We start from the raw sequence: 13679 nt of genomic DNA on the forward strand, positions 1-13679 counted from the left end.
TAAGCTGTAACAAAATCAAACTTCTATGTCAACGCAATCAAAAGAAACAGCAATTTAAGCTGCATATTTTGAAACTCGCAAGTACTCGCAAGGGAATCAAAACCTAAAGGGTACTTTCAGTCGACCTAGAATCTTGAAATTTGGCATGAAGCAACGTTTTATAGCACACATAAAGGAAAAATTCCGAAAACCTTAAATTTTTAGTTACATTACAAAATATATATTTTTTAATAAATATAAACTTATTACTTTTTCCTCATGAACGCGTAGAGCTATTACTTATACGATAAAGAGATCTTTGTCTTAAATTTATGCTCCTCCATCTCTCCCCATTGTAATGTTATGAATTTCATTTTGCAATAAAAATACCATAGTTATGACTCGATTGTCGTAATGAACGAACTTTGTAAACCTTGCAGGTTTGTACGGAACCCTCGGTGCGCGAGTCCGACTCGCACTTGGCCGGTTTTTTTAATAAATTGACGATTCTTTTGCATTACAATATAAAAACCAAAGTGTAGTTTAAAATATTCAAAACTGACTAACAAACTGGTGGAGACTTACTGAAAACATTTACAGTGAAATTCTTATGACTGGACCCAACTGAGTTGGTCGCGTTGCAAGTGTATATTCCAGAGTCAGTTTCACTGGCATTCTCTAATACTAAATCGCCATTGTCCTTTAAAAAACTAAAAGAATAAAAATTAGGTTTAAAAAATATTTAATTATGAATAAATAACTTTAGTAAAAAACTCATATTAATTTAAAGATTTTTTATACTCACATGCGATTAGAAAAGGCTAAAGGTTTGGAGTTTTTAGTCCAAACGACTATGGGCATAGGATTTGCGTGGAATTCACAACTTAATGTCGTTTGGCTCCCCACTTTCATTGACAGCGGACCTTCCAGTGCTGAGCTACGGGATTTGTTATGCTCGGGCGGATCTGCATCAATGGAAATGATGATTATGTTGCAGTTTGCAGTTTTCACACATAAAAAGCGTCTGACAGATCATTTGTCTCACACATCAAACAGTAATCCGCTGTTGCAACTCGCTCCACTGTTTATGGCAAATGTGTAAGCAGCCAATATAATAAAGGATATAAAAGATGTTAGTGTAAACACCACCTGTTCTGAGGTAAACACCGTTATCCTTGAAACCATCAAATGATCCCGTCAAAATGAACGACTTTTGCTATGAGAACAATGTTGGGAACTCAAAAAAATCCGTTTTCATACCCATACAAATTGCCGATCGGGCATCCGTATGGATATGAAGACGGCATTTTTTTTAGTTCCCAGCATTGTTCTCATAGAAAAAGTTGTTCATTTTGACGGGCTCATTTGATGGTTTCAAGGATAACGGTGTTTACACTAACACACTGTATTGCATTTTTAATAAATTTAGTGACTTACATTGAACATTAAGCTTCAAGTCCCAAGTATCAATACCGATGACATTTTCAGCTGTGCACCTATACAACCCTGCATGTTCCTTATTCACAGACTTTATATCAATTCGGTCGCCGTTTATTATATTCTTTGGTGCAGAAGTAAATTTTGACGAGTTCTTATATTCCCATTTTAAAGAAGGTTTTGGTTTTCCTTGTATTACTCTGAAACAATAGAAAATGTTTAGAAAACAATTAAAATTAAAAATGTTTTTAAGAAATAACAGTAGTTAATATACCTATCGGAACCACTAGGTATATTAACTTTATGGTACTAACAGAGTGGCAATAATAATAATTTATGCTATGACAGAATATTAACATTTTCACAAAACAAAGAATAAAATCTCACCTACATGTGAAACTGAGGGTTTCGCCTTTCTTCGCCACAATATTTCTAACTTCTTTCACGATAGATGGCGCTTCTGTAAGACATTGAAAAAATCACCTACACAATATAAATGCAAATCATGTATTCAGAAAAAATTATCTCCATATTATGTAATCTTAATGTTCTAAATACATATTTTGAGTGTTATACACAAAGATTGACTGAAAGAACCATATTATGTTTAATTTACAATAACTTACCGAGCCCACGAACTTCCAAGTTCCCAGTCACAGTAATATTTTCGTAACCGTTTTCAGCGACGCATCTGTAGTTTCCCAAATTCTCAAAGTCTACTCTCTTGATTACAATGGAAGAATCAACTTCAGGGATCTCTACATTGCTATCAAATTGCAGGGCGGTGTTGTTATGGTACCATCTTATTTTGGGTAGAGGATACGAGTCAACTACACAAGGCAAATGCACTTTTGAATATAAGTCTGGCGATAGATCTGAAATCGAATGACCAATATTATAGAAATATTTTCTCCATAAAGGGGCTTGCGCAAAGAAGTGTGATTTTTGTTACAAAATACTATAATTTATAAAAAGTTTCCAGGAGATGTGTATATTAAGCCAGTAAATGCAAACTACAATTTTGTAAAATAGAGTCTAGATACCTTATTTTAGTTCTGATATAATGAATCCTTTTGTCTCACCCCGCTACTTGTTTAAATTGAAATACCTACATCCTATTCAGAACTATTTTTACTTGAAATTTCTACGATTATGGTCTTGTACTAATTAAGGTTCTGTCAGAGGAAAATATGTAATATCAAAACAGAATACCTCACCAGAAAATCCGTTGATGAGTTTCATCTTTCGTCGCACATTAACGTTGATGCTGTCTTGATGAATGCCCTCTGAGTTCTCTCCCACGCAGAAAAACATCGCTTGTACGTTCTCTTCACTGCTGTTCAGAGTTAGTATACTTCTATATACATTCGGCTCCACTTGAGTTACCTATATACGAAAAATTATGTACTGATTATATCGTTGTAATAAAGAATAACTCTGTCATCTTTTGTTAAGTCTGTATGTCATACTTTAGCTGCATTTTTGCAACGATAAAAAGGAGAATGCGAGACTTTAGTATAGCCACAACTAAAAAAGTTGTCGTATTAGTTTCGAAGCTGTAGAAACGAGATAGAAACATATTCGTACGAGAATCAAAAAACTTATACCTAACTAGGTCCAATGTATTAATTTCTATTAACTGGGACCAGAATTAAGATGATGATAATGATAGTTTAAGGTTGGGTTGCACCAGAGACGTTAAAGTTATGGTTATAGTTAAGGCTAAATTTAACTTTAACCTTATTTAATCTTTGCCCAGAGAAATTGACAGATGACAGCTGGTCCAACAAGGTTCTAAATGAACGTGGGCGGGGGCGCTGCTGGTAAAGGAGAACTGTAAAAAATGGCGTTTTTGTATGATGACAGCATTAGTTACTTTTTTCGCCACGTGCATTTAAAACCGTGTCGAGCTCTATGGTTATGGTTAAATATGGCGTCTGGATATCGTCCATTTTAACTTTAACCAAAAATTTGACATTTTGCATTGTAGTTAAAGTTACAGTTATAGTTAAAGTTAGTTGGTGCAACCCTTACCCAACCTAATACAAAGTAACAAACCGTGTTGTCCAAAAACCTCTCAGTCTCCATATGCCACAATATTCGGGGTGGCGGTTTGGCGGACATCGTACAGACCACTTCGTGTGTGGTGCCGTTTAGTATAGTTATGTTCTTCGGTCCTTCGATGTGAACTCGTGGTTTGTATAACACCGATACTTCTATTTTGTCTGAGGCTAAAATAATATTTAATCTATAGTCACGTTTCACAATCTTATTAGCTTATTCGGATGTTTCGTCACTGCTGGCTTCATATCGAGCGACAGAGGAAAATCATGCAAGTAAGCTATCTGACACACATAGTAGATTTTTGCCTGTAACCTTTCAAATTCAAGTAAGAAGTTTTAGGGCCTGTTTCACCACTTTCTGATAAAGTGCCTATTAATAAAATTCACAACTTTTTTGACACATTCTCCATACTTGATCTGTCAAGTTAGTTGGTGGATAGCCTTATCAGGAGGTGGTGAAACAGGCCCTTAAACAATTAAACACCTTGTGTTGTGCTTCTTACAGATACAAAGGAATATAGTGTAGCGATAATTTCTGTGTAAAAAGTTAGTATGACTTCGATCTGTATGCCCAATGCAACAAAATAAAACTCAGTATACCTGTATAGTTATTCCGTACAGCAACACACGCCCATACTCCATCTTCGGTAATATTCTTTATATCCAGCGTCGATATAGAAGAACCGTGAACATTTTCAGTCTTTGTAATAGCTCGCTTTTGATCCACCCAGTGAATTTCCAAAGCGTTTTCGACGTGGCAAACCGCCTGTAAGTCCGTATGTTCACTCCTTACCAGAGTATGCGGTCCTAGTATTTGAGCTGTAGGTTTGGTTTGAACCACCACTTCCAATGATTGGTTTGCTTGCCCACCTGAAATATGTTGCAATATTTATAATTTTGGCACATGCCATAAATTGAAATATTAACAATAATATATTTATGTTGATGTAATTTTTGTTGCATAAATACGAACCTCTATTGGCTGCAATACATGTGTATGTTCCAGCATCCGCACTACTCACATTAGGTATAGATTTTTCAAAACTATAAACACCGTTACTGTTAGGATTAATCTGTAATTTTGTAACTGCAATAAAATAGATGAATAGTTATTGATTATTCTCGTTATTAAATTTAAGTATGTAGATTGTAGCTATAGATTGTATATATTGCAAAAAAACATTTCCATGTATCAAATCATGTTTCTAGGTCATTAAGTATAGATTCTTGTCTCTTTCACACGCGCACGAAATTATTGGTATCTGGCTGACATTGCGCGTGCCCGGAAAAGAGCTGATATATTTTATGGTATCAACTGAAACAAGCATCGCTGGTTTTCTCTCTATCCGGCGACCAGACTATATCGAATAACTTACAATATACACCTACCGAAATTTTTATGTTCACCCTGAAATTGCAGTTGAGCACTGATCAGAAAGGCTTCACTGATTATAGTGCAGGATACAGTAAGATTTTCGTTCTCTGTGAATGTCAGTTTTGAAGCCGATACTTTTACTTCTGGTTCGTCCACTGCAAACAAATAATATTATGTTGTCTGTTATTCTTTTAGGTTTTCATTAAGTTTCCATATCAAACATAAGACATATTTATTAATTTCTAGGTACAGAAAACAAAGCTCAATATAGTGAAAGAGATTACATACCAATCAATTCTATGAGTGTAGTGACTCTACTAGCTCCTGCAACATTCACCGCCACACAATCATACGAGTCCTCGTCGGCTTCGCTCATGTCCTCAATAACTAATTCTAGAGATGTGCTCTGTCTAAAAAGTTTATATTTTTGTGTATAAATATAATAAGACTTTGATAATTTTAATCATTCGATCGAGGATTCTTGGAAATGCTATTGTATTCTAATGTTGTCGCGATTACCGGTGCTCTTATGGGGCTTGAAGGATATTTGGTTTCAAACATACAGTAGCGCCATCTGGTGACGCTTTAAAGTAGCTACACTTTTTCATATTGAAGTAATTGTAAATTGTTAATAAGAAATTGTAAATTAGAGACAGGGTAATTCCAGATAATTCAAGTTAAGTTAAGAGTAGTCAGGAAGTATTTTGTTCGTCTAGTACCAAGATTCGCGATAGGACTATAAAATGGCGTGTTGCACCGTTTCGTCGCGGCGGAATAATTCATCTCAATGATTTAGCGTTAACTTTATCGAGAATTACTATGTAACCGATCTGACCCTAATTATTTGTAGACTGCAAAGATCTAAGTCTCCGTGTCATTTACCATACTCACAGGCTATGCGTGTTGCGCAGGCGCGCGTCCCCCCGAGCCCACGTCACGGCGATCGGCACGAGCGACTCCGCGTGACATACAACTGCCACTAGCTCGTGGCGACGCGCCGATATCTGTAAATGCATTTGCCGTAGTATAACGTCCATTTTCTTAAGACGCCCTCTAAAGAAGTGCAGTTCCAAGCTGAGCTAATGCTGCGTTAAGAGGAATATGTTTTCTAAGATCCAATAGAATATAATAGTCAGGCAAATGAAGATATACTTTTGGTCCTGAAATACACGTTCCTCGTAACGCAGCTTAGCTCAACTCCAGTGTGCAACGATACGAGTGATTTTAGCAACGTTTTCAGAATGGCTTATAGGTTACATATTTAGGGGCAAATCTACATTACATCTACATTGTACACATCTTTGTCACTAGCACTCATTATATAATATTATAAGTGTTTGGTTTTTAAAATAAAAAAAAATTGTGAGTTGTCAAAATAACTTACTTTCTTCGGTGCATCAAGATATGGGACATCTGAAAGAAATAGAAATATTAAAGTTAAAAAATAATTTCTTAAGGGAGATCGCAGACGGCACACTTTTTGTGTGATCGAATCTGCGGCGGTCAGCATGGCGCGGCCATGCCGACTGAATGTGTGCCGCAGACTAGATCACACTAAAAGTGTGCCGTCTGCGATCTCCCTAAGGGTAACCAATAAATACAAAAGTGTAAAAAGTTTACCTGGCGCTTTAGATTGTATTGCTGTGGAGCCAATTCTTCTAAATTCCTGACCGTATTCATCTCTTCCACGGACCTACAAAAATAGATGTTGCTAGTGTAGTCTACATCAAACTTAGTATAATTTATAACTTATGGTAGACACACTCAAATTTTACTTACAGCGACATAAAAGAAGTCCTCAGGTGGTATAAAGGGATCGGCTTTGTAGATTCCGTTGCCGATGTCCTTGAGAGCAACTTCGAACTTAGTTTCACCCGTAAGACTGAGTATGTCTGCACTCTGCACTTGCAACGGTCGGTCCGTCCCAGTCAGTGATATTAGCAGATGATTGTAGGCCCCTGAATTTACATAAATAAATGAGATCTTGACTCGTGACAATTAGAGGCTGTTTCACCACTTCCTCATAAGTGCCGGATATGCTATCTTCAACTTATCTGACAGATACAATATAGTAGTAGTATATCTGTCACATTACTTGTGGATAGCCTATCTGGAACTTACCAGTAAGTGGTGAAACAGGCCCTTAGTAAATATTACCTTTCATAGAAGAAATACTTACTTTTTGAATGCGCGCATGAGTCAATAATACACGTTCGACGTTCACATTCGCCCGTAATTGTGCATCATGATCCTTTATAGGCCGGCATTCACGAGCGATCCATCGATCTATTTGGCACGCTGTCGATCCAAAATTCTTCCATGAATGTGAAAACACTGTCGGTCCAAATTGTTCGGCTCGACGCGATGTAATGCCAACTGCGTCGAGCAAATTGCCGCGGCGCCCTCGTGAATGCAGAAAACCAACGGTCCGGTCGCTCTGAGCCGTCATGCCATACGGCTCGCTCGTTCGTTAATAGGCGGGTCCACACAGAGCGAGCAGCCTCGCGAGGCATTCGCCTGCTGTATAACCGAGCTGCTTCTCGCGGCGAATTCCTCACGAGGCTGTTCGCTCTGTGTGGACACGCCTAATGGTGTTACTCGCGAGCCAAAGACGCCATTCTGATTTTAGTTTGCGTTAGAACACGTCCAGCGCTTTCGACGCCTACACTCATGGAACGGCTCGCTGGCGTGTTCGTGAATGCCATGAATTTGGCTCGGCGCGACATCGAATATCGAGCCAATGGCGTGAGAGCCATATGGATCGCTCGTGAATGTCTACCTTAATATATAATATTCGCCATAAAACGAAAGCAAACAATTCTTTAATTGGCCCATTCACGGTAGGCCAACTTATGCAGGATAGTGAATGGTGTCGCAGGCCTGCATGCACAATCCTGCATAAGCCGTTGGACGGCACGGCGGACTGCAATGCAGGATAGTGAATGGGCCGACTTACCCTGCAGCGGCCTATAGCTGGTTTCCGCCATGTCTGCGGGCGGGCTGACGCTAAATCCGTGCGCAAACGTCACATCTGACAGGCCGGCGACCTTCACCGAGTGTTCCGCGGCGCTGCCGACGCGCACGCTCCACGCGCCCGGCTCAGGGTTCAGCACTTTCACGATCTGGAACAGGGTTATTTTTATCCTACTGCAATGTTCCGGTGTACCGTAGTCAGTAATTGGTATGCCACAAAAAATTACATTTTATCTACATATTCCTAGTTTATAAGAACCAAAAAAGGCAACATCTCAGGACGATCGACGAAAGGCATAACCCCCCCCTGCCCCTACCTGGGTACGCCCATGCTGACCTACGTCATTTGGTCAGCTTATGTCAATTCAATGTTAGCTGTGATCGATCTGATAGGTTTGACTTTACGCGACCAAATTACTTGGGTCCGCCATCTGCCTAGGAATTAACTTCTCTGATAGTACATCATTAGAATACCATTATCTCAGAGAGGTCCAAAGTGGTGACAAGTTGCGGCGGGCCCGTTATCTCCTCGCCGCTGGGGTTGATAACGTGGATCTGAGGGTTCGCTCCCGACACAGACACCGTCACTTCGCTCACTGATTTGTCCACTGGAATCTGAAAGTTGTATCGTAAAATTAAGTTGTATATAACATGTAACATGGGAGTGGGCGGGTCACATTAGCCGCATGCATTCCGACCGCTGGCATATTCTATGCCGCTGGGCAAGGAGACAGAGTGGGCATCCGAAGATGGACGCCGCCGCCGTAGACGGCCTAGAAAAAGGTGGCGTAACAAGCTGGAGGCATACCAGCCCAGCCAGGCTGGCTGTCGGTGGCGCAGGAGCGAGAACAGTGGAAGATCCTGGGCCTTAAAAAAATACATTAAAAGAAAATCGTGTTTTAGAAAATGGGTAATGGACTTGTTGAGTTAGATTTTTTTCTCTATTTAATATTAGACAAGATTTTAAAAAATATAGTAAGAAAGGCAAAGGGAAAAATCTTATAGACGCATGTGAAGTCAAGCTATGTACTACTCCATATTATACTGTCTAACTAGACGTTCCGCGCGGCTTCGCCCGCGCAAATTATATATTTCACGGACAAATTAGTCTACAAAAAATAGCCTATGATCCTTCACGTGGTGGTCGTGGTCACACAGTAACAGTAACCGGCAAGTAGCCACTTAAAAATAAGTTATACTAATCACTAAGTGAACAAATAACCAAGCATGACAGTACTAAATCTATGCATCAAACAGTCAAAAAATACAATATATTAAGAATATATTTAAGCACTCACTGCTAACTTCATTCTTTGAGTTCAAAAAAATTATGAATTAACCTAGCAATTAAATCACAGTTATTTTTTTAGATTTCTGATTTTTTATTGTAGGCTTAACGCACCCATCAAATGTTACGTTGTTGCAGCTTAACAATGCAGCCCTATTACCTGTTTGGTATAATTATATCCGGGAGGGTTGACAGCCGACGCTAAATTCACACTCCTGCCTTTGATAGAGCTACGTACAAAATCCAGCACCTATAAAAAATTAGATATATAAACTAAATGATTCAATTCGAAATGATTAAAAAGGAAAATAAAGGCTGCTAAAAAAAGCTAACATTGACACGCAATGCGGCATTTTAAGCCTCTTACACACTGCTACTTTTAACAGCGATGCAGTCGCGCGTTTTTGAAACGCGCGATAGCATCGCGACACCAGCCATTTTTGTATCGATGCTGTCGCGCGTTAGTATCGATACAGTTGCGCGTTAGCATCTATACACACGCGCGATACAATAGATTTTTGAATTGTTTTGCTTCTGCATCGCTACAGTATCGCGACTGTATCGATGCTGATAGTAGCGCAAGTGTGTATAGGTGGACGATTTGCGACTGCATCGATGTTGCATCGCGACAGCATCGCTGATAAAAGTCGCAGTGTGTAAGGGGCCTTAATCTCAAAAATGTAGCGTAGTCTCGACGTGTATAAACAAAAGCTGTAGCTTTAGTTTACAGCTACAAGACAATACATACCTTATGAACGCTGGTCTTATTCAAGTTAAACACTTGTCCAAAGCTAGCGGCGGCTATCTGTTGGTACACCTTGTAGTGCGGCTTGTTCAGGTCATTGCAGTGGCCGGTCAATACGAATACTACCTGAAAATCATTACATTAAAATATATCGTTAGACGTTATTTAATTCCCATTCCTTACACTCGAATCATGACTTGTCTACTTCCGTCAAAATTATGCAAAAGTTCTGCGAGTTAAGTTTGCAGCTAATCAAGGTCTCCGACTTCTGTGGGTTAAATATCATGAGCCAATTTAATTATTTTCACTGATGATCCCCCTTTATGTTGTGTTATGAATTTGCATGTACTATCGGAAAAGTTGATTCAAAGGCAGATTGCGGACCTTTGTATTTATTTTGGTCTTTTTAGGGTTCCGTACCAAAAGGGTGAAAACGAGACCCTATTACTGAGACTTCGATGTCTGTCCGTCTGACCGTCTGTCTCCAGGCTATAACTCAAGAACCGCTATAGCTAGACTTCTGAAATTTTCACAGATTGTGTATTTCTGTTGCCGCTATAATAACAAATACGAAAAATAAAATAAATATTTACGGGGGCTCCCATGGGCGTACCGAGGGGGGGGCAGCTGCCCCCCCTGGATCTTGTTGACGTCCCAACTAAGTATATTATCTGGTACTTTAATGTATAAAAATTAAAAATAATAAAACGAATTTTTGTCATTTGTTTGCAATTCAATATTTTTATAACTAAAAATTATTAATTTTTTATTCTTTATAAGCACCTAGCTTATAAAAAATTTGATTTGCCCGAATTTGCGTAATTTGCCCCCCCCCCCCCCCCCCCCCCGGCCCAGAACCTGGGTAATTTGCTCCCATTACGCCCATGGGGGCTCCCATACAACAAACGTGATTTTTTGCCCTTTTTTTTTGCTCGTAATCAATATTGGTAGCAGGTAGGCACTTGAGATACCCACAATATTCTTAATTATATTTGTACTTTAATAATTAAAATAAAATAAATATTTAAGGGGGGCTCCCATACAAAAACCACAATTTTTGGCAACTTTAATATAAATTCAATAAAAGTACGGAACCCTTAAATAAATTCAATAAAAGTCCGACTCGCACTTGGCCGATTTTTTAAAGCCCAGCCAACAGATGGTGACTTACATTAAGTTGAAATAATCCAACAAAATGACGTTATTATAGGTCCGTCAAGTGCTTATGAAACAATTTCTTCGATGGTACAATAATTGACGTCGATAATAACGGGCAACCATTCGGTTAGGACCCTCTACACATTTATTACAGCTAGTATTCATCCAAAGTTGGGAGGCCACACAGAGCAAATACTTTACTTACCTGACTCTGTTTCCTCTGAATGGTTTCCAGAACTTTCCCGACATCCCGATGGTCGGATGCTGTGGCGTCGGTGAACACGTATATGAAAGAGCGAGGCCGACTCACGTTGAGTGCCAACTGAATACCACCGAGTGATTTTTCGGGGCAGTCCCCTCCGCCGTACACTCTTACTATGTTCAACGCCGATTTGAACACCAGCTTGCTTTTCGTAACCGTTGCAGGGCCGACCGCTGTGAATGTAGACATTTGGAGTAAGAAAATAAGCTACTGAGAAGGCGTTTAAGTAGTAAGGCGCAAAACTTTAGGAGCACTCGGCAAAAATGGGATAAGGCTACCTTCACATTACGTCGCAAGCACTGCGGCAGCAGCGCTGCAGCCGCGCGACTTCTATACAAATGACAGTCGCGCGGCAGCCGTGCGACTCTCTTTTGTATAGAAGTCGCGTGGCTACAGCGCACCTGCCGCACTACTTGCGACGTAATATGAAGGCGCTCTAAGGCAGTTTTGGGCCTTGATTTTACCTGGATCGTGAAAAGGAACGAACACAAAATCAGCAATTACGTTGCTCTCCTCTAGCGCAGTCTGTAAGATCATTTCGGCGCCCTCTCGCAGCTGCCTTAAATCATTATACATGGAGCCCGTTGTATCGAACACGAACACCAAACTACTTTTACCGTCTTCACCATCACTACTAGACCTCAACTTAATCTCCTCTGAAACATTATATTCCACCGATAGAGATATAAGTGATAAAATAAATGTTTTAAGAAATATTATTCTAGCGCCCATTTTCAAATATAGGACACATTAGAATAGAACTGTTGAATGTGTATTATTTTAAAATTATCGCTTTATGTTGATATACGATAGTATTAGATACGACTATGACTTATACAAATTCAACTAAATACAGCTTGTTCTAGTCGTTAGTAGCTGCCTGCCTGTTTTAGTAAATTTTGAATTTCAACTGTGAAGAAAAACTAGTAATCTAAGGGGGATATTAGATTATCATATATATTGGATCCGAGATCATTGAGTCAATGATATTGGATAATGTAATATAGGGGGGTATTACATTATCACCTATTACCCTATGAAGTATGCTGCTAATCATAATATTATTATGTAATAATTTAATTCAGGTATACTATACAAATCACCTTCATTTACTACAAACATTACATTTCACTTTATTATATTTTTTCCTTCAATTTTTACCCGACTGCATCGAAACCAAAAGGAGGAGTAAATGGTAATGAATGTGCATCTACAGTAACAACTCTATGTGATTCGGTGACTTATCTGTACAACCTTTGACTCTGTAATCTATGTGGGTTTCATTTTGTTCTTGAATGCATTATCTAAGTTGTACACAGGGCCGCTAGTATTTCCTGAAGAAAATAACATAAACATAGAAATAATATTATAATAGAATGCTTATTTAGGATACTAATGTAGAATATTCATAACAAAGATAGGTCATTAGGCCACTAGACGTAGAACGAAATTTTAAAAAAACTTTAGGACAGAGACAATCAAAAAGCATAAAAAAGTTAGAAAATAGAATAAAGTATAGAGACAAATTATTGCTTTGTTATGGTTTATGCTATTTTATTACGCAAATGAAAAGACAGTCACTAACTAGATTATGCTGATAATAATCCACGAAAGTAGACATAGAGAGAGAACAAGGCCTAACGCATAAAGTTAATATACCCAGCGGGATAAAGAAACAAAGGCCTGAGCAAGAGAGATGTCACTATCAGTAACACTGCGTGGTAAAAAGAGAAGTGTGATACATGACAGCAGCACTCTTTTTTGACGTCCAGTCGGCACGTGCCGCACGTTGACAATTTAATCTCATAGAAATCATGTTCAATCATGCTTGTGTAAGTGTATACGTACACATATTTTTACACACAGATGAAACCAATTTCGGTTTATACAATAAATATTCTGACCGTCGCATCTCAATATGTTTTGGATAACGTACTGTATGTAAGAAAGAACTTAAATAGTTTCAAAAAGAAAAGCGACAATCATTGTTTTAACACTAGGAATAAGAACAAATTAGAAATACCAGTGATCAGACTTAGCAAAGTCAGCAAATCTTTTAAAGGCCAGTGTATACGCCTGTACAATAGAATCCCAGAAAACGTTCAAAATCTATCAATAAATTTAAAAATGTAGTAAAAGAACGTTTGTGTACTAAAGCTTATTATAAAATCAATGATTTCATCGACGACGACACACCTTGGGAATAGGGTGGTTCTTACAGGCTACTAGTATATTTTTTATAAGTAATTCCTATTGTAAATAGCTCTAAGTCATAATATTGTTATATAACACAGTCAAATTAACTAGACGCATGGTTATGACGTCATTACGATGCTTGCATGTACATTCCAGTGGTGCGTCAAGTTAATATAATGTAAAGATATACATCCCGGGATGTA

At 38.6% G+C, this 13679-nt stretch overlaps 1 protein-coding gene across 1 annotated transcript in view; it reads right to left on the reverse strand.

Annotated features, from left to right (window-relative positions):
* Positions 1–12029, reverse strand: part of LOC121726355 (hemicentin-2-like) — a 30589-nt gene extending 18560 nt beyond the window's left edge. Inside the window, exons 1-21 of the mRNA XM_042113679.1 lie at positions 11745–12029; positions 11224–11453; positions 9864–9986; positions 9276–9365; positions 8302–8442; positions 7811–7976; positions 6634–6812; positions 6475–6547; positions 6239–6267; positions 5746–5858; positions 5143–5264; positions 4869–5009; positions 4453–4566; positions 4080–4349; positions 3475–3647; positions 2634–2802; positions 2043–2291; positions 1804–1876; positions 1417–1616; positions 785–944; positions 565–689 (exon numbers count right to left, since the gene is read on the reverse strand). Of these exons, the coding sequence (XP_041969613.1) occupies positions 565–689; positions 785–944; positions 1417–1616; positions 1804–1876; positions 2043–2291; positions 2634–2802; positions 3475–3647; positions 4080–4349; positions 4453–4566; positions 4869–5009; positions 5143–5264; positions 5746–5858; positions 6239–6267; positions 6475–6547; positions 6634–6812; positions 7811–7976; positions 8302–8442; positions 9276–9365; positions 9864–9986; positions 11224–11453; positions 11745–12012 (3208 nt within the window). The 5' untranslated portion in view covers positions 12013–12029. The remainder of the gene's footprint in view (positions 1–564; positions 690–784; positions 945–1416; positions 1617–1803; positions 1877–2042; positions 2292–2633; positions 2803–3474; positions 3648–4079; positions 4350–4452; positions 4567–4868; positions 5010–5142; positions 5265–5745; positions 5859–6238; positions 6268–6474; positions 6548–6633; positions 6813–7810; positions 7977–8301; positions 8443–9275; positions 9366–9863; positions 9987–11223; positions 11454–11744) is intronic.
* Between the last annotated feature and the right edge of the window lie 1650 nt (positions 12030–13679).

The sequence above is a fragment of the Aricia agestis genome, chromosome 4 (assembly GCF_905147365.1).
Source record: "Aricia agestis chromosome 4, ilAriAges1.1, whole genome shotgun sequence".
In the NCBI taxonomy this organism is placed as follows: domain Eukaryota; kingdom Metazoa; phylum Arthropoda; class Insecta; order Lepidoptera; family Lycaenidae; genus Aricia; species Aricia agestis.